The sequence below is a fragment of the Spermophilus citellus genome (genome assembly GCF_964194105.1).
Source record: "Spermophilus citellus genome assembly, chromosome: 9".
Taxonomy (NCBI): domain Eukaryota; kingdom Metazoa; phylum Chordata; class Mammalia; order Rodentia; family Sciuridae; genus Spermophilus; species Spermophilus citellus.
Genome location: NC_138191.1, coordinates 4,482,400 through 4,506,970, shown reverse-complemented (window position 1 = coordinate 4,506,970; position 24,571 = coordinate 4,482,400). Strand labels below are relative to the sequence as shown.

General features: G+C 48.3%; 2 protein-coding genes across 2 annotated transcripts in view; both read right to left on the bottom strand.

The window, feature by feature from the left end:
- The window catches only part of LOC308655677 (uncharacterized protein), a gene marked incomplete at both ends in the record, with an annotated part of 357,743 nt that overhangs the window by 232,553 nt on the left and 100,619 nt on the right, over positions 1-24,571 (bottom strand). The gene's annotated exons all lie outside the window — the stretch shown is intronic.
- LOC308656736 (uncharacterized protein) lies at positions 18,502-18,711 on the bottom strand (the record flags this gene model as incomplete). Its single annotated transcript, XM_081308117.1, has 1 exon — positions 18,502-18,711. The coding sequence occupies one exon, from the start codon at positions 18,709-18,711 to the stop codon at positions 18,502-18,504; it is 210 nt and encodes a 69-aa protein (XP_081164243.1).

Here is a 24,571-nt window from a genome sequence, read left to right as displayed (position 1 = left end):
TGCATGAGTCGTCATTGTACTGGAACATTATTTGTTGTTTATCTGAAATGTAAATGTACCTGAAATATAAATGTCTCTTTTATTTGCTCTTTTTAGATACACATGACAGTAGGGTGTATTTTGACATATCATACATGCATGGAGTATGACTTATTCTAGTTCAGATCCGATTCCTGTGGTTGTACATGATTCGTGTATACACATATGAACATAGGAAAGTTATGTCGGATTCATTCCACTGTCTTTCCTAACTCCATCTCCTCCCTTCCCTTCATTCCCCTTTGTCTAATCCAATGAACTTCTCTTCTTCCATCCCCCTTCCCTTATTTCACACATCAGGGAGAACATTTGACCTTTAGTTGTTGAGACTGGCTTATTTCACTTAGCGTGATAGTCTTCAGTGCCATCCATTTACCAGAAAATGCCATAATTTCATTTCTCTTTATGGCTGAGTAATATTCCATTGTGTATGTACACCACATTTTTAAAAATCTATTCATCTGTTGAAGGGCACCTAGGTTGGCTCCATAGCTTTGGTATTGTGAACTGAGCTGCTATGAATATTGATGTGGCTGTGTCACCGTAGTGTGCTGATTTTAAGTCCTTTGGGTATAGACTGAGGAGTGGAATAGCTGGGTCAAATGATGGTTCCATTCTAAGTTTTCTGAGGAATCTCTATACTGCTTTCCAGAGAGGTTGTACCAATTTTCAGTCCCACCAGCAACTGTATGAGTGGACCTTTTCCCCACATCCTTGCCAACATTTATTGTTGCTTGTATTCTTGATGACTGGCATTCTGACTGGAGTGAGATGGAATCTCAGGGTAGTTTTGTTTGCATTCCTCTAATTGCTAGAGATGGTGAACATTTTTTCATATATTTGTTGATGGATTGTATTTCTTCTTTTGAGAAGTGTTTGTTCTGTTCCTCTGCTCATTTATTGTGGTTTTTGTTGTTGTTGTTGTTGTTTTGAGTTCTCTATATAATCCTGGAGGTTAATGCTCTATTTGAGGTGCAGGTGGCAAAAATTGGCCCCCATTCGGTAGGCTTTCTGTTCACATCAATCGTTTCCTTTGCTGGGAAGAAGCTTTTTAGTTTTATACTGTCCCATTTATTAATTCTTGATTTTACTTTTTGGGCTTTGCACGTCTTTTTGAGGAAATCAGTTCCTAAGCCAAATGATGGAGAATTGGGCCTAAATTCTCTTGTGGTCGGTGCAGGGTCTCGGGTATAATGCCTGGGTCCTTGATCCAGTTTGAACTGAGTTTTGTGCAGGGGGAGAGATACAAGTCCAGTTTCATTCTACGACCTTCCAGTTTCCCGTTTTCCCAGCACCATTTGTTAAGAGGCCGTCTTTTCTCCAATGCACGTTCCTGGTGCCTCTGTCAGCGTGAGAGAGAGCTGCAGTGACGGGGGCTGTCTCTGGGTCTCCCTGTTCCTGGTCTTCACGTATCTTCTGGTGCTTGTGTTCCTACAGCTCTGTGGTGTGATTCAAAGTCCGCTATTGTGAAGTCTCCTGCTTCACTTTTCTCTCGAAGGATTTCTTTGACTCTTCTGGCCTCTAATTTTTCCAAATGAACTTAATGCCTGCTTTTTCTATTTCTATGAAGAATGACTTTGGAATTTTAATAGGAATTGCATTAAATATGTATACAGCTTTTGATAGCATGGGGCAGGATGGCCATTTTGACAATGTTAATTCTGTCTATCCAAGGACATGGGAGATCTTTCCATGGAAGGTTCTATTTTTTTTTTTTTGCTAAATCTAGTAATCCTCAGGGCCCTACTCAGGTGGCAGGAGGGAACCACGTTCTGCCCTTGGCCTTCTGGCCTCTGGGAACTAGGAGGGCAGGGCTGTCTGGGAGGCTGACCCACCTTTGGTCACTGCCCCAAGCCTGAGGGTCCTGCCTAACAAGAGGCCATTCTTGTGCTTATTTCTGTCATCTCCAGAAAAATAGAAAGAAGCCTGGGAAATGGTAGGAGTACCTTAAAATACTTTCCAAAGCATTTTTCAAACCCTCTGCCTCATTTAAGCCTCATGACAATTCTGTTGTGTAATGAAAATCCGATTTTACAGTTTGTAAAAACAGACCCAAAGAAGTTAAGGGACCGGCTCAACACCTGGATGAATGACCCAGGGACATTCATCACCACATTCATCACCACAGTGGACATGTGACCGTTGCTGGTAGGAACCAGGACTAATAAGCTTTTCTGAGATTTCTGTCATATGTAGACTGAATATTCCTATTTCTCAGGAATAACCTCAGTTAAAAACAGACTCTTTCCTTAATTTCTCCCTAGGAAATTAAGAAAAGACCTCCTTCTCCTCCTCCCAAACCTATCAACATTAAGGTTGGAATATTCTGGGCTCCAGATTCTGGACTCTGCATTCCATCTCCAGCCACCTCTCCACCTGCACCCCAACTTCCTCTCCACCTGCACCCCACACTTCCGTCCTCCCACTCCGTGCACACTCCCCTCCAGGGAAGTATACAGCAAGACAGACTTGGTAAACACTCAGACTGCAGCACATTCACAGGCTTGGCCCTTAGAAAACATCAGTGTGCATGTTTCACGTAGGAACAAACGGGCAGCTCCCTCCCCTGTGTCTCATTCAGCCGCGTTGCTTCTCTGGAATAAATGGGGTAGAGAGAGAAGATGTGAGGGAAGGTGAGGGGGGATAGTAGGGGATAGGAAAGGTAGCAGAATACAACAGTTACTAATAGGGCATTATGTAAAATTGTGGATGTGTAACCGACGTGATTCTGCAATCTGCATTTGGGGTAAAAATTGGGGGTTCATAACCCACTTCAATCTAATGTATGAAATATGATATGTCAAGAGCTTTGTAATGTTGTGAACAACCAATAAAAAAAATAAAGAAACAACAACAAAAAAATTGTAGTCCTCCTAATTTTCCCAGTTTGATCACGGGCCGCTTACTGTATCAATAGACAACTCCTGCTTAGAACTCTGGCTGGTAAGAGAAGCTTAGTTTTCTTGCTCCAGGGAGGTTCAGAACAGAGACCTAAACATGAGCCTTAACCCTAAACCTTAACCCAAACCAATCCCTGATCCTGACCCTGACCTTAATAACACACCTAGCTCTAAACCTGACCGTGAAGGGGCTATGCTTGCTAGATGTAAGCATCCCAAACACAGTCAATCTCATGTGCATTCCATAAGGTACATCTTTTAAAACCTTGGCAGTCAGCTTCCCTGCTGGTCACCTCACCCTCATTCTATAGAGAGGGAAGATGACACTTAAGCAGAGACTTGCTTTGCCCAAGGTCATGCTAAGGTCAATGTCAAAGCTGGGTTTGAATCACAGTCTCCTGACTTTGTGGCCTTTTTCAGCCAGTGGAAGGGCAGCTTCTTAGTAGAAGCTCCATGAGGACAAGGTGGGACGTTGGTTCTGGGGACTTTCCCTCTTCCTGCCTCAGTCTCCCTCCGCCTGCCTCCGTGGCCCTCAGGTAAACCTGTCCCCTGACTGATCTCTCTCCCCACACTATCAGGTACAGGTGCATCTTGACCAGTCATTAATAAAGCACCTCCGAATGCAGTGTTCACAATACTCTATGAAGGAAGGAAGCTTCCTGGATTCTATGAAAACCGGCTTTATCCAGAGTTTCCCTGCGAGGGCCGACCCACGTCTCTTCCAGCTACAGTGGCTGGATTCCAGGCACCTTAACTGGCTGGGTCAGTGGATTATTCTTTCAAAGTAGGAGGGGAGACTCGCTGACACCCCTTAGATCACCCCATCTAAATGACCCCTCCAGGCCGGGCGAGCCCTGGGAAGCGGAGGGAAAGGTGTCTCCCCTCTCCTCTCCCAGCCCCACCTGCCACGCCTGGGCACGAGCTGCTCGCCCGGCCCATCCTGAGTCCTGCCTGCGCTACTCTCTCCTGGTCAAAGGACCACATAAAGCCACACGAGGAAACCAGGCTCTGCCTGTGCCTGCTTGAGAGCGCGGGCGCCTGAGAACAGGTGTGTGCCTGTGACTCCACCAGGGCTGGGAGGGCACAGGTGAGTCTCCTTTCTGGAGGTGAGTCAAAGCTTGAAAAGCCCAGCCTCACCCTGCAGGTAAACAGTGGAGTGGCGGGGAAGCAGGGACCTGGGGCCGGGAGGCGTCCCACAGAGACAAGGAGGCCCACTTAACCTTCCACTCCATTTTGTGTGACTCTGGTTTTGGAGAAAAGGTTGTTGAGGGCTTCATGTGGGGACAAGTGGAATCCATTGTGCTATTTCTATGAATAAAACCACACAAACACAAACAAGGAGAAGGAAAAGGAATGCTTTGGGTTGATGAGGAGGAGGGTTTTTTGATTTCTTGACTAAGCCATGGTTATTGGTACATTATAATCAGACCTAACAGTGGGATCAATATGCTGTATTTGTATGTGCACATGATGTAATTTGATCAATCTCATTCTCCAGTACCTTCCTTTCCCCCCCTCCTCCCTCCCCCTGATTCCCTTGCTCTGAGGATGGCCCTTGTATTATCATTATTTGGATTAGTGCATTATAATTTATATATTCCATTGTGGCATATTTGTATATGGATATGGTGCAGTTCGGTACATTCCGTTCCCCGGTCCTTCCCCATGTCCTTCCCTCCTTCTTCTCCTTGGTCTCCCTGCTATTTTTCTGAGATCCTTTTTATTCTCTATCTTCCACATATAAGAGAAAAAATTCAACCTTGACTCTCCTTATCTAGCTTTTTCCACTTAGCGTGATGTTCTCCAGTTCCACCCATTAACCAGCAAAGGACATAATTTGGCAATCATCAGGTATAGTAATTGAGCTAGGGTTGTGGCTCAGAGGTAGAGTGCTCACCTAGCATGCATGGGGCACTGGGTTCCATCCTCAGCACCACATAAAGTAAAATAAAGACATTATGTCCATCTATAACTAGAAAATAAATTAAACAAACAAAAAAAAACCCAATAATTCTTGGTGAGGATGTGGGGAAAAATGTAACATATTTTGGTGGAACTGCAAAGTAGCATAACCACTTTGGAGAGCAGTATGGAGATTCCTCAAAAAGAATAGGAGTTAAAGCCACCATATGACCCAGCTATCCCACCCCTTGGTATTTATCCCAAAGAACTAAATTCAGCCTACTACAGTGATACATGCATACCCATGCTTAGAGCATCACAATTCACAATAACCAAGAAGTGGAAGCAGCCCAGATGCCCACCAACAGACGGACAGCTAAAGAAAGTGTGGCGCACCTGCACAGTGGGGTTTTGCTCAGCCCCGAGGGACCTTCATGGGAGGAGCACTGGGCTTGGTGGAGAAGACAGTGGGGGCCTGGGGCTTGCAGGGCTCCTGCATTTTAGCCGCTTGTCTAGCAAAGAGAGAGTGTCCGATTGAGCTAGCGGCAGCTCCTTGTTATACTCGTAATCGTGGGGCATTTGCTTCATCTTAGTTTCTGGCTGATTCATAACGAATGGTTATGTATCATCCATTAGTGACGATCCTGTCTCCAAGCATCCCAGGGAAATTCAACCTTCGGGAACCGTCTCAAATGTGTTTCTTTCTGACCCCTTTTCCTAATCTTTATCATGTGCTTTCCTCTGCACAACCCTTGCAGACCTTTGTTGATACGGATTTGGAGCACTGTGCCTAGAATGTTTGATTTGGGGTGTATGATGAGCTGTTTAGGAGACTTAGCATCAAACATGAGTTTCCTGAGGGCAGGAGATGTTTCACCCCATCACGTGCCCTTGTGTTTATTTCTCATCTGTCCCCTACCATGGCCACGCACATATTACATCCAGCCCAGAAACCTGAACCAAAACACAGATACGTGAATGAATGGGTAAAATGATTTATAAACGATTGAATTGAACTGTAAACCCACTGTTGGACATTTTGGCTTTACAAGCAAACCCAAGAAGTCCCAGGATTCTTCGTGGACTAACCTACGTTCTCAAGTTCAGGTTGGTGATTCAGAAGTTCTCCCTGTTGGTCCCAACCACACGCGTTGCCTTGTCCCTCTCGACCTTGGAAACCCACGCTGGACATCTTCTGCCCGTGGAGGCCTGGAGCCTGAGTGTTTTACACACAGATGCGCGTGCAGGGAGCTCTTTCTATGCAATCAACGTACTGGGGCGGCGGGGGGGGGGGGTGTTCGTGCAGAGCCGATGCCCTAGCAGCTGCTGGCTGGCCACCTGGTGGACTGGCTCGTCATGAGGTGATCCAGTGACTGAAGGATGCTGCTGAGTGGGTGGGTGAGGGAGCGGGTGAAGAAGGAGGGTGAGTAGGTGAGCTGTGAGTAAGAAGAAAGCCGACTGCGTAACCGGTCAGTTCACCTACCTCATCAGCTGGCTGGTGGAGTGTTCATCAACTGACTTCCCGACCAGTACGCTGGCTGGCTGGGGGTTGGCTAGCTTTGAAAAGCAGGTAATAGTAAAAGAAAATGCATAGTGTGTAGTAGAGCCTAAGAAAGAAAGTAGGTAGTGTATGTAAGAAAGCAAATTCCCCTGGGGTAGGGGCCTAATAGGTAGAATAGATAGAAGACTCAAAGGAATTCCCTATAATCTACATCCCAGATGTTAAAAAATATCCAGCGACACTTTTTAAAGTAACTTAAGGAAGAAAGGGATATGGTGGTGCACACCTGTAATCCCAGCAACTTGGGAGGCTGAGGCAGGAGAATGGCAGTTTGAGGGCAGACCCTGTCTCAAAATAAAACACCAAGGTCTGCTAGTTAGTGTAGCTAGGTCGTAGAGCGCCTCTGGGTTCAATTCCTAATGCTGCAAAAGGAGAGGGGAGGGAGGGGAGGGAGGGAGAGAGGAAAGTCCCTTAAGGAAGACTTTATCCAGGGCAACTGTGGTGGAAAGGAATAGGGACCCTGCGTGGGAGAGAGGGAGTTTGGGCTCAGCTTCAAGTACGGCCTCGTCAAGTGCGTCTCTGATGGAGTGTATTGCCCCGGAACAGGGTGGGAGTCAGTGGACAGAAACTTACTGACAGGAAACACAATGGATCAGGGTGATTGCGGCTCAACCACCCTAACAAGATTCTTGTGGAGGATAAGCCAGGGTGACAGATAAGACTACCCTGGGGGATAGTGGAGGATAAGGAAACTGTTTTGATGCTCAGGGCATCTAGGTATCAAGGATGGGGAAACTAAGGTATAAGACATGTCACAGCGAATTCCACTACTCCATGTGATCATAATGCACCAGTAAAAAATGTTTAAAAAGACAGAACATTCTGTGTAGGAGCCCCCAATAAGTGTATTGTAAGAGCTGGACAGTCACTTCTTCATTTTATTTCTTTTAGTTATTATAATTAATCATTATTATTAATAAATGTTTAATATTTATTTTGAATTTTTAAAAAAAATTTTATTTCTTGGGGCTGGGGATGTGGCTCAAGCGGTAGCGCGCTCGCCTGGCATGCGTGCGGCCCAGGTTCGATCCTCAGCACCACATACCAACAAAGATGTTGTGTCCACCGAAAACTAAAAATAAATATTAAAAATTCTCCCTCTCTCTCTCTCTCTCTCTCTCTCTCTCTCTCTCTCTCTCTCTCTCTCTCTCTCTCCCCTCTCTCACTCTCTCTTTAAAAAAAATTTCTATTTCTTGCTAAATTGACATTGAGTTCTTTGCTAAAACTGGGTTTTACAGGGACGTACAGGGCCTAGGAGAAGTTTCCGAAGCCTGATTGGAGTCTGGACAAGCAAAGAATCTTTGTCATTGGTCAACTGAGCTCAGTGGCTGTGACCTTAACTAAAGGCCAGCCAGAAGCAGCCCTAGCAGGCAGGAATTCTCTTCCCGGAAGACGGTTGGGGCAAGGGGACATTTCTGTCCGTGGCACACTGTCCATGGGGAGCCTGACTCTCCCTGGGCTCCGGGAAGGGGATCAGCTGGGGCTGTGATGGGGGCTGAGGCAGGGAACCCAACAAACAGACCTATTAGGAGGTAGGACCATCGAGGCCATTTGCCTAGTTGGTGCCCTGCTCTGCGACCACAGAAGTGGCTTCATCAGACAGCAAGCCAGGGCTGCCCGGGTCGGCTTCAGAGAGCATCCCTTGATGACGGAGAGACACTCATTTTTGGACCAGGGTCCCCAAGGCTCTGAGCAGCTGCCACCCTGTGGCCTTGCCCAGGCTCTGCACACTGGTATACGACCCCCACCCACCACCACGTCCACCCCTCCTGAGCTGGGTGGGAAGGTAAGGGGCAGGTCGACACCTTATGTCCATGGAAACCAAGCCCCCGAGGCCCAAATCCTCAGGGCCTCCCTCAGGCCTGGGTGAAGGCAGTTCCTGACCTGTGTCAGAGGGCCTCCACGCTGTAGCTCCCTCTGCAGCCTCCCAGCCTCCTTTCTCCCCAGCAGCCCCAGGCTTCCTTCTATCTATGCAAACTCTCTCCTGCTCCAGCCACAGGCCAAGGCAAAGTACTTGCAGTTTATTTTTATTTTTAAAGAGACGGTGCTCTCCTTTTCCTGCTGACAAGCCCCTCTCTCTGCGGGATGCTTGCCCCTAATCTGTGCCTAGCGAGTTCTCTCCGTACTTCAGAAACTGGTCTGCTTCTTCCCTGGACGTTCCCGTCTCCACTTAGGAAGCTCCCGTCCTGACGCTGATTTGCTGCTTTTTGATAGACGAGGCAGTGCTCTGTTCCTCGGTCCACTGGAACTTTGTTGTTGTTTTGTTTTGTTCTTTTGTTTTGGGTATTGGGCATTGAGTCCAGGGACGCTGACCCCTGAGTCATAACCCCAGACCTGATTTTGAGACAGGGTCTCACTGAGTTGCTTAGGGTTTCACTAAGTAGCTAAAACTGGCCTCTAACTTATGATCCTCCTGCATCAGCCTCCACCACATCCAGAAACTGTGAACTTCTTTAGGCGGGAACATTCTCCACTTTTCTTTGACTCCTATCTGTCTATAACAGATACACATCAAATGTATGTTTAAGAAAACCACATAGAGCCAGGTGCCATGGCACACACCTGTAATCCCAGCTACTCGGGAGCCTGAAGCAGGAGGATCTTAAGTTCAAGGTCAGCCTGGAAAAATTAGGGAGACCCTGTTTCAAAATAAAAAAATAAAAAGGACTGGGGACATAGCTCAGTGGTAGGGCATTCCTGCTTTCAACCACTAGAACTGCAAAAATAAACAAACAGTAAAACAAACAGAAATTGAGAACCACATAGAGTTAGGGTTAGGGTGAGGGTTAAAGTGAGAGTTCAGCCAGAGTCTGAGACTCTCCCAGGTGTCTGTGGTGGACAACTCTTGACTCCAGGCAGCAGACACCCCAGTTGTTTTTGCATCTCCGGCCTCTTCCTGCCTGCGACATTTGTCCCTCTGCGTTGGCCCACCAAGGGTAAACCTCAAGAGCCATCGTCCACTGTGGTCCTTTCTCCCATAAGGACTGACCCTGCTCCAGGTAGAGGGTGCTCTGTCAGCCCGGGGCCCAAGGTTGAGTTAGTGTGTCGCAGGTCTGCAGCTGATCCTCGGTGGACATGCAGCATCAGTGAGAAAAGAGCCTTTGTTTAAACTGCTGGACTCTGTGCTTCCCGGGTTACAGGAGCATAGCTTTAGCCCGTCCTGACGGTGACACGAAGCTATGTAACAACCGACTGCCAGGAGATTGCCTCCTAGTCCTGCTTAACTCTGGCCAAAGGGAAAGTCAATGCTAAAGCTCAGTGTATCCTCATGGCAGAGAAGAGGGTGACTCAGGGGTGTGCAAATGTGTCCGTGCTTGTGTGCGCCCAGGCGCCCATGTGCCTGTGTGTAGGTGACTGCATAGGTGGGAAATGTGCCAGGAGAGGGGAGAGGAAGGAAGTGTGGAGGAAAACCAGCCTGGTCACAATAACGTGACAAGGACCATCTGTTTGTGGGCAACTGGAATTTTCTCATGAATGACTTCATGGCTGTGGTTGGGAAGATAAATAGACCATCTAATTTCTGACTGACCATAGGACCTTGTGCCAAACCACATCACGTGTCCAGCCCGGAGGCAAATAGGGCAGAGCACCACCTTCTGGACATGACCAGCCCGTGCACCTGTTTCTCATTTCAGCCGAGTTCTTCTAGCAGGAAGGACTGGAGACCCAGGTGACCTGATAGCTCACGTTTTGCAGGGGAACTGGGGGCTGGAGAGTGCTCAGCTGATCCTCCTCCTCCTGCCACAGCCTCCCAGGCTGGAGCACGTTTGTCCCAGAGGAAGGGACTGACAACTTTCCCTTGAAGTCAGCCTCTTTCTTCCTAGGGTCCCTGTACTAGTTGTGGATGGCAGCAGGGCTTGGCTGAGGTAGAGTGGCTGAGTGGGTGCCTGGCCCATGGAATGGGACTCCCCGGGGGTCAGGAGGATCAGCATGGGTGGAAAGCAGGAGGTCTTGCTACAGTGGCTTCCATTGACTGAACAGCGACTCTAGAAAAGGCCAGGCCCCCTGTCGTGGATCCCCATCTCCGTGGGTAGAGAAGCACCACCTCTGCTCAGCCAACGAGGAACTGAAATCAGAGAGGTTGAGTAACTTGCCTCAAGTGGTAGCTAGTAAATGATCGGAACAGGACTCAAGCCCCCGACAGTTTGGTTCAAGAATTGAATTTGCACCGAATCACACCGCCTTTTTCCAAATGATGAGCCCTCCTGAGTGTACCTCCCAGCACGGGGAGAAGTTAGGAAGCAATGCCTCGCTGTGGAGAGCCGGAAGTGCTATGGGAGGATAAGGTGGCTTCATCGTGGAAGGGAAGAGGTTTGAGGTGCCCTGGCCCTAGAGCTCATGCTGGAAAAGCACCAAACTCATTGATCAGATGATCCATGACACCAGGCGGATGTCACCCTCTGTGTGGATTCGCCTTTAGTGGTGACTAAGCCTTGAGTCCTCTTTAAAGGCTGCTTTGGCTTCATTTTAGATCCAAGGAAAGGGTTTCAGAGAAGGAAGCCACGCTTAGAAAGAGATCTCCAAGTGGAAGGGGAATCTTTTTTTTTCTTTGTATTGGGGATTGAATCCAGAGGCGTTTAACCACTGAACAACATCCCTAGACATTTTACTTTATTTTATTTTTTAAAATTTTGAGACAGGGTCTTGTTAAGTTGCTCAGGGCCTCACTGAGTTGCTGAGGCTGGCTTTGAACTTCAATCCTCCTGCCTCAGCCTCCCGAGTTTCTGGGATTACAAGTGTCCACCACTGTGCCCAGCTTGAAGGTGAATCTTGAGCAGCAAGAAATGGGCTGAAGGCCCATGCACCTGGTCTCGGGGGTTGTTCCCATTGCTGACAGGTGATTGTCTTTAATTTATTTCTCATGTAGACTGCTTTAATTACTCATCAGCTCCTACTCTTCTCCCCCCAAAAGGCTCTTCCTGGCTCCTAGCCCTGGGGCAGGCAGTCCCTCTTGGTCCAACCTGCAGGAGGCAGGAGCCTGCGATCATCCCCAGGTGAGTAGCATGAGCTCCTAGGTCAGCACCTGCAGGGGAGGCTTGGCAGGTGCCTGGTGCAGCAAGCCCTTTGCAAGGCTGCCGGGCCTGCTGTCTGAGCCTTTTTCTCCCCTCCCCTTCCCCCTGCCTTTCCTACTGCCACTGGCCCTGCAAGCTAGGCCACAAGTCCCCTGGGATAGCAAAGCCAGCACCACTCTACGGACTACCCCAGTTTATTCTAAGAGTATCGATATGAGCATCTTTAACAAAACCAAGATTCTGATTTCATAATCGTCCCCACAGAGGGACTCAAACTGCATGTGATGGAACATTGGCAGGAAATTTTATTAAGATTATGCTAGTGGGTGGCACTTTCCTGACTGTTCACAAAGAAAACGTTATGCACACATGTGTGTGCGAATGCACTTGCACACATACACACATGCACACACATCCACGTACACCCAACGCTCTGTACACAGGGAGCAAAGGAAAGGCCGCTCTCCGGATTCAGTCTCTTGTGGCAACTAGGATAAAGACGTTCAGTGAGTGGCTGAGAGGATGCGGCTGATGCTCTCCACCAGGCTCAAAAAACGCTTTTACCCACCCCAGTGAAGACCCTCCAGCCAATGTGCACTTGTCTGACTGTTTAATTTCATTTCCTCAAGCCAATATGAACAAGAAAAAGGTTCCTACCCAGTTCCCGAGTCCATTACCTGCACCTAAGGCTTTTGGTAGACATCACCCACAGTTCTCCCTCTACTGGGAACATAGTAAAATGCCACTGGGAAAGGCCAGCTTTGCCACAGTGGGAGGTTCAGCCTAACCCCAGGCCCAGAGTCAGAGGATGGACTTGCGTGAAAGGCAGATCTCTCTCTCTCTCTGTCTCTGTGTAATATTTTATTTTTTAATTTATATATATATATATATATATATATATATATATATATATATATATATATATATATATATATTAGTTGGAGGTGGACACAATACCCTTATTTTACTCTTTTATGTGGTGCTGAGGATCGAACCTAGGGCCTCACGCATGCCAGGCGAGTGCTCTACCACTGAGTCCCAGCCACAGCCCCTCTGTAATATTTTAAAGCAAACGTCATTTTATTTTGGAATAATTTTAGACTGACAACAGTATTATTACAATTACAAAGATAGTGTGGGGGAGTTTCTGAGTTTGCTTCCCCCAATTTCTCTCTTGTTGGCATCTTTTTTTCTTTTAAACAATTAAAAAAAAGTTTCTATTTGTTTTTTATTGACAAGAGTTGTATATATTTGTGGTACACAACATGATATTTTGAAATATTTATAAGTTGTAGAATGGCTAAATGGAGCCAATTAACATACACATTAACTTACATATTTGCTTTCTTCTTCTTCTTCTTCTTTTTTTTTTTTTTTTTTTTTTTGGTATGAGACCACTTACAATCTACCCTCTTAGAGACCAAGTTAACTTAAACTTGAGGTTAACCCCAGTAGATTTCTTGTACTTGTTCTTCCCGTCTAACTGAAATTTTGAATCCTTTGACCAATATCTCCCTCCACCCCAGCCCCTGGCAACCATTCAACTCTGGGGTTTGACTCTTTAGATTCCACACAGAAGCCAAGTCGTGCAGTATTTGTCTTTGTGTGCCAAGACAGACATATTTGAATTCCAGCTCTCCAGCTACTAACTATATGGTCTTTGGCAAAGTTTTTGACCTCCTTGAGTTTCACTTTCCTCATTTGCAAAATAAGGATTTGTATCTTATGTTGCAGTAGTGACCATCACGTAGGATGAGTGTTGAGATCCCACTAAGAGCCTTGTTTGTGATGCAAACTTGCTGCTTTCAAATAGCAACAAGACTGTGGATGTGTGCTGGTTCTCTGGAGGGAGGAGAGTCAGTGCTCAGCCTGAGTGCTCTGCAAGCATGCATTTGGGTTTTAGCTAAGCTTTTCCATGCAGAAGAATGTGGGTGGCCTCCCCCATACCCCCAAACTTACCTCTGTTAGGCTTTCCCAAGAGGGTGAGGAGTTAGGAAAAGAAGATAGCAAACAGAGATTAGAGTGAGTCACTCATGTTGAGTCAGAACTGTAAGGAAGCGGAGAAACAATCCATCACCGAGTTTCCCCTCTGCCAGGGTACCATGATAAAACACAGAGGCAGGGACGACGAGGCCCACGGACAGGGAAGGGCTTGCCCAGGATCCCATAGGAGACCAGGCCAGGGCCAAGACAGTCATTTGGGTCTCATGTTCTTTTTCCAGGGCTCTTGATTTGGAGCTCTGGTGCCTCTGAAGGCCATTGAATATGGACATCCTCACACTGTGGGTCATCAGCCCTTGCAGACAGAGGAGACTTGAACCAAGGGGTCATCTGGAAAGCCCAGGCAGTACCTTCAGTGCCCCCAGTCTGTGATTCCCCAGGAATGCCCAGCAGCCAGGGCTGTACAAACATGAAGCAGAATGTGGAGCCCACCCAACCCGTCACACCCACAGGCATGGCTCTCGCCAGAGGCTCCTGACTGCCTGCAGCTGGAGCTTCCATGCAGAGTGCAGAGTCCAACTCCAGATGGGCACCTGGGGCAAAGCAGGGTGTGTGCCCAGCAGCAGGGGGCTGAGCGGGACCTTTCCTAGTTGTGGGTGAAGAACGAGGAAAGGGTAGGCGAGCCCTGCCTGTCAGAAACGGCCTGGGCTTCAGTTCAGCCCCTGAAGTTGGAGTTATTAGTCTCATTGAATAGCTTAGAAAGCAGGAGTGAGTGGCTGAGCTGACCTCATGCAAAAGCAAGGAAGCGGGGACTGGACCTCAAATCAGTCAGACTCCCAGAGAAAGGGTGGATCTTCTTCCTCTGTACCACACCATCCATGTCGCCTCCCAGGGCATTTCTTTGTTTGGGAGGGTGTTTGTGTGTCTGCCAGTAGGGGTTGGTGTGAAGACATGTTTGTATGTAATGACAGCATGTGACTGTCAGGTGTGCTGAGCCCTCACGGGGGGCCTGAGAAGGGTGTGGAACAAGAGTGTGTGTGTGTGCACGACAATGAGTGTGCACAGGGCTGATGTTCAGCCCATGTGAGGCAGTCTGCACAGGTGTTGCTGGATCCATGGTCACAATGTTAAAAACACTTCTGTAACAAAAGGCACACGACCACAGCTCCCCTGCCCACCTGGCTGCCCACTCAGTCTCCACACCAGCTCCTAGGACTCTGCTCCAGCTTCTTCTGTCAATGCCCAATATCAGTCTATAAAGTCCATGGAACAATGTAGACATTCTCCTGAGACCCAACCTTGTGAACCGAACTGTGTACATATTGAACATGCGTGGGTGTATCCGTGTTACACAGCGTGAGTGTGTGACTGTGTGTGAACATGCCTGGCTTTGCCTTCCCATTCTGGAAGGTGCAGGCTCTGTGCGTCTGGGGCTGCTGGAACAGGAAGAACACCTGCTGTGCTACAAAGAACACAGGTCAGAGAGCCCTGAGTGTGGATCAGCTCTACCGCTGTCAAGACATTATTACTACCGTCAAGTAAGGACCTTCCCTGAACCTGTCAGTCATGGGCACCAGGGCACCTACCACGACAGGGCGGTGTCAGAGTTGAACGGCTGATGTGCACACGTGCTTGGCACCTCCACGTCAGTCTAGCCCCTGCCCCTCGGCCTGCTTGCTTTCTCGTTGGCCTGAGTCCTTGCCCTCCAGGGAGCGTAATCTGCCTCAAAAGACGCGGCGGCCGACCTCACTAAATGACAGGTGGAGACCACTATGGGCCAAAGCTGCAAGCTGCCCAGAATCACCTTGAGGATACATCTGTCATGAACAGGGGTTCAAAAAGGAAGATTCTGGAAGAGAAGGGCAGCCACCGAATTGGTGCTTACATCCTAGACTAAATCTTGCTTCCTCCGTGGACACTCACTTGGACCCTTGTCCTTGCTCCATCCGTCAATATGCCCTGTCCCTCTCACTCTTGTTTCATTAAAGGTCTGGGCAAACCCCAAGTCCTCCACTTGATGGGAATGTGGGGAAGAGGCTACCTGTAGTCTTGCTGCTCCTTCTGGTCTTGGAGAATACTAATAAGAGCGATAGTTAATAACTGTCAGCACTTACTGTGGGGCATGCTACAAAGGCTACTTTATTATATTGTCTCATTAAACACCCACCATCCCTGACAACCCCAAGAGACCGGTGTTCTCACCATGCAGACGAGAAAAATGAGACCTAGAGAAGTTCTAGAGGTTTCTAGAAGTTCTAGAAGTTTCAGATCACACAGCTAAAGAAGGTTGTTCTGTATCCAGACCCGATAGATGATGAGGGAAAGACACATCAGCAGGGCTCACTGCTTGTGGCCTTCCTCTCTTCTGAGGATGTTTCCAGATGATTGCTTGCTCTGCTCACATCGTAGCATATGTGCACACATGCAAACTCTGATAATTAGTAGAGGAGAAAATAAAAAAAGCCCAAGAGACAAAATTAAACCTGTGTTAAGCTGCTGCATGAGTGTAAGAAAATAAAGCAGGGGGTAGGAACCTACCTGAGAGAAATTTGGGGAAAATAATAAATACAGAGGGCTGGAGACTTTGCTGAATAAGATATCTGAGTGTTGGGAAATGTTTACTCCATCTTCCACAAATTCAGTCAAAGTCTACACAACCTACCAATGCTTTATTATGCGTCGGAGCTGAATTTCTGTCAAATGCAACATTATGGGGAAAGGTTCTTGAGACGTAGGTCACAAAACTGGAGCTGACCCGCTAGATTTCTGGGATCTGCAGCCAGCGTCAGTAGCTGTGTCCTCCTCCCACCCTGTGCTGGACTCAGATGTGGGGGACTGGCCTTCGGGCTCATGCTATGCCCAGTTCTGGAGAGCTGTCCTCCCTAGCCAAGCCCTCCCGGCCTCTACTTTCAATTCCACTTTTGTCCCGGCACAGATATTTTCTGGGAGCTCTGACGTAGGTGCTGTGACTCTAGAGATGGTCCAGTTCTCTTTCCGCGTCTCAGCAACTCTCATTGCCTTCCCTCTTGGTCTCCTCTGAATTCCGAGGGATGAGGGAGGGAGTGTACACCTCCAGCCATCCCTTGATTAGATGCCGCTTTGTCTAATTGTTCTTGGTTTATCTGGCAGAGTCTCAGCTTGGTCTTTATGGGGATTGATAAACTGAGAAGTGTGGAAGTCTGAGCTGCTTCTGTATCTTCATGATGTTCACTGCAGTCGGAGCAAATGGGAGGGCAGTATATTGATGCATGATGGATGGTGGGGGGATGGATGGTGGGTGGATGGATGGTGGGTGGATGGATGGTGAGTAGATGGATAGATGGATGGATGGATGGATGGATGGTAGATGGATGGATGGATGGTGGATGGATGGATGGTGGGTGGATGGATGAATTGTGGGTAGATGGATGGATGGATAGGTGGATGGATGGATGGTGATGAATGAATTGTGAATGGATGAATGGTGGGTAGATGGATGGTGGGTGGGTGGATGGAGGGTGGGTGGATAGATGGATGGTGGATGAATGAATGGTGGGTGGATGGATTGTGAGTAGATGTATGGATGGTGGGTGGATGAATAGATGGTGGGTGGATGGATGAATGGTGGGTGGATGGATGGATGAATGGGTGGATGGATGAGTGGGTGGATGTATGGGTGAATGGGTGGCTGAATGGTGGGTGGATGGATGGTGGGTGGGTGGATGGATGGATGGGTGGAAGGATGGAAGTTGTGTGGATGGATGAATGGTGAGTGGGTGGATGGATGAATGGTGGGTGGATGGGTGGATGGTGGATGAATGAATAGTGGATGGATGGATGGTGAGTAGATGGATGGATGGTGGGTGGATGGATGGATGACGGATGGGTTGATAGGTGAATGGAGGGGAGATGAAAGGCATGATGAAGAAAAGAGCCCAGCTATTCAGGGAGGCCATGCTGAAAATTTTGGTCTTAGCTAACTGCATTCTCCAGAGTCTGTGATATGTGTTGGGGATAAGCCAGACTTTTAATTTATATTAGTGTCTTCTCTTGCTTCTTTTGGGTATGTCTGTTGATTTCCAGTGATTCTCTTGGAGCCTACCTGGAGGCACGAAAGGGAGGCAGGTAGAGGTTGAGATTTAAATGCCTCAGTTTGTGGACTGTTTTGTAAGAGACAGATCTGATGGAGCGGGATGGGGGTGGATAAATGAAGCAATAGAAATTAAAAGTTTGGATTATCTGTGTGTTTGGCTTATTTCTTGATCACTCAGGAATTCAGAGAATTGAAAGCAGGAAGACAGTGGAGGAAGACAGTTCCAGAGAATACCCAACTGGAGAAATAATAAGAACTGGGACCCTGACCAAAAATCACCAGATGGATACATGTGTGTTGGGTGTAGTAGGTTTGCGTAGGTGGTGTCCTACACATTAGGTTAGCTTGAAGACACTTTGGCCTTTATTTCCCCTATGGGGGAATTTTTGAGGCCCCGTCTCCAACTCCCTTTGAGCCATCAGCCCTTGGAGTGTGTGGTCTGAGCCAGAATTTATTGGTGGGTTCCCTTACTCTTTCTAGGCTCAGGCTTTTCCTTGCACACATTCTCGTGGGCACTGCGCTCCATGACTCCATGTAATGGTTGTGGTGTGTGTGTGTGTTGCAGAAGCCCCCACCTCCACCCCTTACCCTGGAAAGGCCCTTGTAAATACCCCGGCACCTTAAAAGTACACCTCCCCATGCCTCTTCTTCCCCATGCACTGGGCCTCCGGGTTGGAAGAGGGACAAAAGGAAACCTAAGGAATGTAACATTTGCAAACAACAGAATCGTCAGACAGACACTGAGAGCCAGAGGAGTTCTATTTTAATTGTTTGGGAAGGGTGATGGGAAAGGGTTCTGGGCGTGCCACCCACATTTCCAGAGGGTGATGTAGATACATGTCAGCAAAGATGATTAGACAGCTTAGAGCCAGATCCTGGTCAGAGATGGGAGTGCAGCTGCTCAGGAAGGAGAGGTACAGACCGAGGAGGCCCCAAGTGGGAAGGGTGGCTGCGTCCAGAAGCAGGGGTGAGTGGGTCCATCTTGACCGACGAGGAAAGAGGGGTGGGACGCTGACCCCGGGTACTTCATGCTCTGTTTCCCTGGGGACTGGCCTCTGGTCATAGGCCAGGAGCTTACTTCTGCTTGGACTTCTGGCACTGCTGAGGGGGTGGGCACTTCTGCTGGCACTTGGGTGGAGGCTGGCAAGGCTGTTTCGTCTGCTGAGTTGGGGGGCAGCACTGCTGGGGTGGGGGGCAGCACTGCTGGGGTGGGGGGCAGCACTGCTGGGGCGGGGGGCAGCACTTCTGTGGGGGAGCACACTGCTTTTGCTTCTGCTGAGACATTCTGGGCTGGACTTGCAGCTGGAAGCAGAAAGACATGAAAGTGAGGAACAGTTGAGCCATAGAGAGATCCTGGGGTCCAGGCGATCTTCCTGTCTCATTTACGTGCTTTTACTTTGACCTGACAGCTTCACAAATTCAAGGTGTGTATGTGTGTGTGTGTGTGTGTGTGTGCATTTAAAATTGTGCTGAACGTTCATAAGCCATATCTACTCCTTTTGAGATGCATAAAGAAACAAGGAAGCAAGGAAGAGAAATAGAGAAAAAGTGGGAGAAAGAAAAATGTAGAGAGAGGAAAAGAAAGGAGAAGAAGGAAAGATGGAGAGAAAAACAGAGCAAACAGCTGTTGTGGTAGGAACTGTGGCTTCTGGAACTGAATTGCCTGGTCTCAGTCCTGCCTGAACCACTAAGAGCTGTGTCACTTTAAGCAAGTTGACTTCTCCACAGTCACCTTTCTTAAGTTTGCCACGAGCCACACAAGCATGCATTCACACATAGGTCACACACACACACACACACACACACACACACACACACAGAACCTAGCCCAAAATGAATACCAAAATCGTTTCAATTTAGGAAACAAATTTACAAAAGTTTAAAAAGCAGCATCTTTACCACAGTTCAAGGAAATGATGAGAACAGGGACCCAGAGGTCAATGAACGGACCTTTGAGTCAGACTCTGGATTGGAGTTGAGGAAAGCAAGCCGCAGAGAGGGAGGCGGAGGCGCCTAGCCACTCCGCATGGGAGAGGGAACAGTGGTGTTCTGATTCCCAGAGCAGGGTCATCGGTCCCCGCTTCTCTGCTCTGGGATCTCCCGAGCCGACCTGCTTCCCTCCTCCCTAAACGCCACTCTCTTCTCTGAAAGGGCAACCTTGCCAGTGGCGCTCTGCGAGGCGGGTGCTCCCCTGTCCTTCTACCAACTCCCTCTCAGCGCCTGCGGAGAGTCAACGCACCCACCACGCAGCAGGCGCTCGGCTCCCTGTCCCTCTGGGAGCAGCCCCTCTCCTGTGTCAGCCCCGCCTCCCACACCCCCATCTGGACAATTCACAGGACCCAAGATAGATGGGCTTCAAATGGTAAGGGACAGAGAGGTGTCCCAAGGAAAGCTTTTCTTTCCAACCAGCCACCCAGCACTCTGCCCGGCTCCCCATCAGGGGTTGGGGCCCAGGTGAATGAGGCTGCTGAGAAGGTGCTTCCTCACCACACTTACCTGAGCTGAGCAGCGACTGTGGCGTGGAGATGCCAGGGGTTTGGGGTGCTCCGAGACTGTCCGCCTTTTATACATCTCACATCCCTGCCCCAGGTCATGAGGTGGCCTAGGATGGGGGTGTCCTAATTAGTTCCTAATCACAATAGGATCCACGTGTCCTTCCTCAAATTTCAGGCTTTACTCACACCCACAGGGCCAGCAGCCTCCCTGGTGACATGGCGGGGCTCTGGGATGACAGCACCCTGGCCTTGCCCTGGCCCCACCTCCCCATCCTTGCATGAGGGCTGGCCGCCCTAGACATCTAAACCCACTCGTGACTTTTGACTTAAAACCTTGGCATCTGGGATGGTCCGGAGCAAGCATTCAGGACAGTGCTGGGTGTGGGGGGTGTGAGAGCAGTTGTTCCGGGAAGTTCTGGTTGGAAGAGGGCAGAGGGTGGCCTGGGCCAGCTGTGCAGGTAACATTGTCTTAAGGGAAACGGTAAAGGAGGTGAATGGCTCTCAGGATCCCACTAAACTCAGCAAAGTTAAGACTTTGACTTAATATGGGCTCAGAGCCGCATTGAGCTTGCACTGCTGGGCAGATAAAGCTAAAATGAAGCTTTGGATTTTTTTCTTTTATGTTTATTTTTATTTTTGCCATTAGTGTCTTGACTTTCACTGAAGAACTCCTTTTATTTTAATTTTTTTTTTTTGCATTTGTTCTTTTTAGCAATTACAGGGTTGCAGCTCTCTGTTCTGCCTGCTGTTGGGAAAACCATTAAGGCCCCATTAGGAAACCTGGGTGGCTACTGTAGACAGTATTTATCTCTCTGTCTCTCTGCATATGTATAAGTCACTCAGACTTCAGGCTTCCCAGGGAAATGATTATCATAAGGTGGAGCGGGTGGGAGCTAAGGAGCATTGCTTTAGAATGAGCTCATGGAAGACTCCTTGGCTGGGTCCTGGGTTCTGAGTTCCAAGGGCCCTAGTCCTCTTGCATCTTCCCCACCCTGTTGGAAATCCTGGGACAAAGAGGGTGCCACAGGGGACAGACTTGAATATTCCCCTATTCAAGGATGGACTCCTACTATTGGGGCTCTGCCTTTTACCAGTTGGGTGACTTTGGGCACTTAATGGTTTTGAGCTTCTGCTTCCTCCCTTGTTAATGAGGATAATAGCACCATCCTGCATTTCGGTAATAAGGGTTAAAAGAAACAATTTAAAATATGTGCAAGTGTTGGGCACAAAACGAACATTCAACAGTTGTTGGGAGTACTGTGGAGCTAGGCTCTGGACACCAGGGCAAGACATAATCTTAGAAGTATGGACTAGGTAGTTGCAAAAACTTGAAGGCAGGAGAGGCACATGCCACCCAGTGTCATAAGATCTTGGCTAGAAGAGTTAGGAGGAATGAATTCAAGAGATCTGCCATAAATCATGGTGACTGTACTTAGTCACAGCATCAAGTTACTAATGGAGTAGATCTTTAAGTGTTCTCACCATATGAAAATAAAAAGTATGTGTCAAAGGGAAAAATCAGAACAAATTGAAAGACCTTAGCTGGATTTTATTTGCAATTCTAGAATCTGGCAATGCCTCAGAGGTCAGGATAGGATGAGTGTTCTGATGGGCTAGGCCGATTGGTTTTATAGACAGAAAAAGGACTGAGGAAAGCAGAAACAGAGAAAAAATAGATTGGCATTCCAAAGTTACTTTTCTTGTAAAAGCTAAAGCAGAGGTGGCATCCTTATCATGGCAACTAAAATTGGCTTGCTTGGGAATTTATTATCTGTCTCTCTCTCTCTCTCCTTATTTTTAGAAGGACGTGGTGATGAGGAACTTCACCACAAGGAGACTCTGCTTTTGTTTGGTCTATTGGGTGAAGAAGCTCAGTTCAAAACATCGCCCTCCAATAACTTGTATTTAACACACGTGAGACAGTGCATGTTAAACAGCTTGATTAAGTCATCATACAATGGGTATACGTGTAAAGACACCATTTGTACAACACGAATTCTGGAGTTAAATGAAACCAACAAACAAAAAACATGATGGTGGGAAAAAAAAGACCTTGACAGAAATGGAAAGACGAAACATTTTTAATTCCATATGTAGAATTTAGCTGTGGCTACACTGAGAGCCTTGGCATTTCCTGAGATCTTGGGAAGTCACTTTGCAACCCTGGAAGACTCGGGCGGGAACTCCAATGTCTCTCCCTTAAATGTGAGACCTCAGACTATGCTTGACCAAGGAACTCAAGAGAGACTGGAAGAGAGTCCCTCCAACCTGGCATTACTCAGATGGAAGCAACCCTAACAAACAGTCTTAGGAAGGGATCCGACTCAGCTCCTTATTACTCTGTTACAGAGAGGAGAGGCTCTAGGGGTATTTGCACTGTGAGGGCCACTTGTTCATCCTTTATATCCCCATGTCTGTCTGGGGACCCCAGGGGGCAAGATGTCCAAGTCTTTGTGGTTTCCAAGGTAACGGAGCAGAGGGAGCCCATTAGGCAGGTCTTCCTGAGTTAATTGGGCCTGTGTCAGTGGGAAGGGGGAGTAAAACTGCCCTGGGTCCCCTTAGCTTCCCACTCCCAACTCCTGTGACATTTTTCAATCATCTGTCTTGGATTAGCCAAGTCAGTCAGGCCCAGTGTCCCTGGATGCTGCTTGTGTGGTGGGAGGAAGTGTGAACATCCACTTAGGTGTGAGGTTTGGGGTGTTAAACCCGTCCCAACGCAGAACAGGCTTTAGTGGTGAACTCAGCTACCCCCAGAATGTATAGTTTCTACCAACAGAAAACAGAGGAAGAGTGGGCAAGGACTTTAGAAGCCACAAAGAAGACCAACGATGTATCTTAGGCTTTCAAATGGTATTGTCCACTCGTCTTCATTACCATCACTCATTCATCTTTGTAAGTCCGCTGTCTTTTGTACACACACACACACACACACACACACTCATACATACACACCTGGGTCTTTCCCACATTCTGGCTCAAGTGTTTATGGGGGCATAAGGCTGACACTGAATAAAGTTGATGGAATTAAGGGTGGTATCTTCCACCAATTCCCAAAAGACACCTAGATTCCCTAGGTCCATATGCTGGCAATGACTCCCTGGGTCTGTGTGCCTCCCATATGGCTAAGATCCAACATGGCATTTGACAACATTTTTCTTCCTTTGGGGTTTCCTTGGAGTCCACCCATCCTTATTTCACTCTCATGAACATGAACAGGGTGGAGTGAAGTAATGGGAAGAGAGGTGTGATCTGCCGGGAGAAGTGGGTAGAGGCTCGTACTTCCTGGAGTGTGTATGACTTGCCAACAGACAGGCTTGACTCCAGCTCTCAGCTCCTGCAGCACATCCAGCCTAAGACAACCTGGGTCTAGCTGGGCAGAGGGGAAAGGGCTGAGCTTAGCAAGGGCCCAGTTAGTCCGCTAATGTACAGGAAGCAGACCAGGTGCCACATACTGTAGGGACACACAGCCCTGCCATCAAGGAGCTTATGAACGCGGGGAGACAAGTCCAGCCCAACATGACAGCACAGCTGTAGCTCAGGGGCTAACGTCATGAGTCAGGACAGAGGAATGACCAGAAGGAGGGTGTCCCGGAGCTCAGAGAAGAAGCCTTCCTGTGGGATGTGCCTGGTGTCAACACCAAAGCACCAGGAAGCCAAGAAACTCTCCAGTGCTGTGGGCTGTGGGCTGTGGGCGCCTCAGGAGCAGAAACGCTGGCTTCAACCAAAGTCCAGGCTCCGAATTGGAGCTTAATTAACTTTTGTGGAGTGAATGGGAGCAACCAAGAGAGGGCCTGAGACAGGCCCCGGAAGGTGGGAAGACGCTTTGTGTGTCGGGGAAAGAGAGGCCAATGGGACAGTTGTGCATGATCGTGGTGATGACCGGTGGGCAGCGAACAAGGGACCAGACCCTTGGAAAGCCTTGAACTCCAGACTAGCCAGGAGAGCTGAAACTGCTGGGCAGGAGCCTGAGTCCTGGCTCTATAAGCAATGCAGAAGTGACTCTTTGTAATACAACAAATTTTCAAAAAACATATTGATTAGCATAGGGGGGTGGAAAGGCGTGGGTGTGTGTCACAAAGGACCAGGGATGCTTCTAGCTCGGCCAATAACTACTGTGTCCTTTGGTGTAATTGCTTCCCCTCTGAGACTCCGGGTTTCTCTTCTAGGAAACATGATCATCCCTAAAGGCTTTTCCAGGTGGATGTGGAATGACCCCCCCATACACACCCCACAGGGACAAGACTGCAAGTGCTCTGGGCAGGGTGCACACTGTGAGGCAGGGTGACACTGGGTAAGGTGGAGTCAGGGAGTCAAGGGGGCAAAGAAATGACAAGGTGGCAATAGAAGTGGGAAGGAAAGACACACGTCTAAGGATGACCCTGGAGTAAGAATGCGCAGGATCAGAAAGTGTTCTAATGACAGGGGCCAGAGCCAGGTCCCTCCCAGTAACCAGACAACAAGTCCCAACTCTCGGACCAGGACTGTGACAACACTTGGTGACATTGTCAACAAGTTGCAGAGACAAGAAAAAAAAAAGTTCTCTCTTTAAGAGAGTTTGGTGTAAGAATGGTGATTTTTATTTCACTGGAGGGTCTTTTGTTTTTTTGGTCATTTATTTTTTGAGACTATTCTCTTTCCATCATTATTTC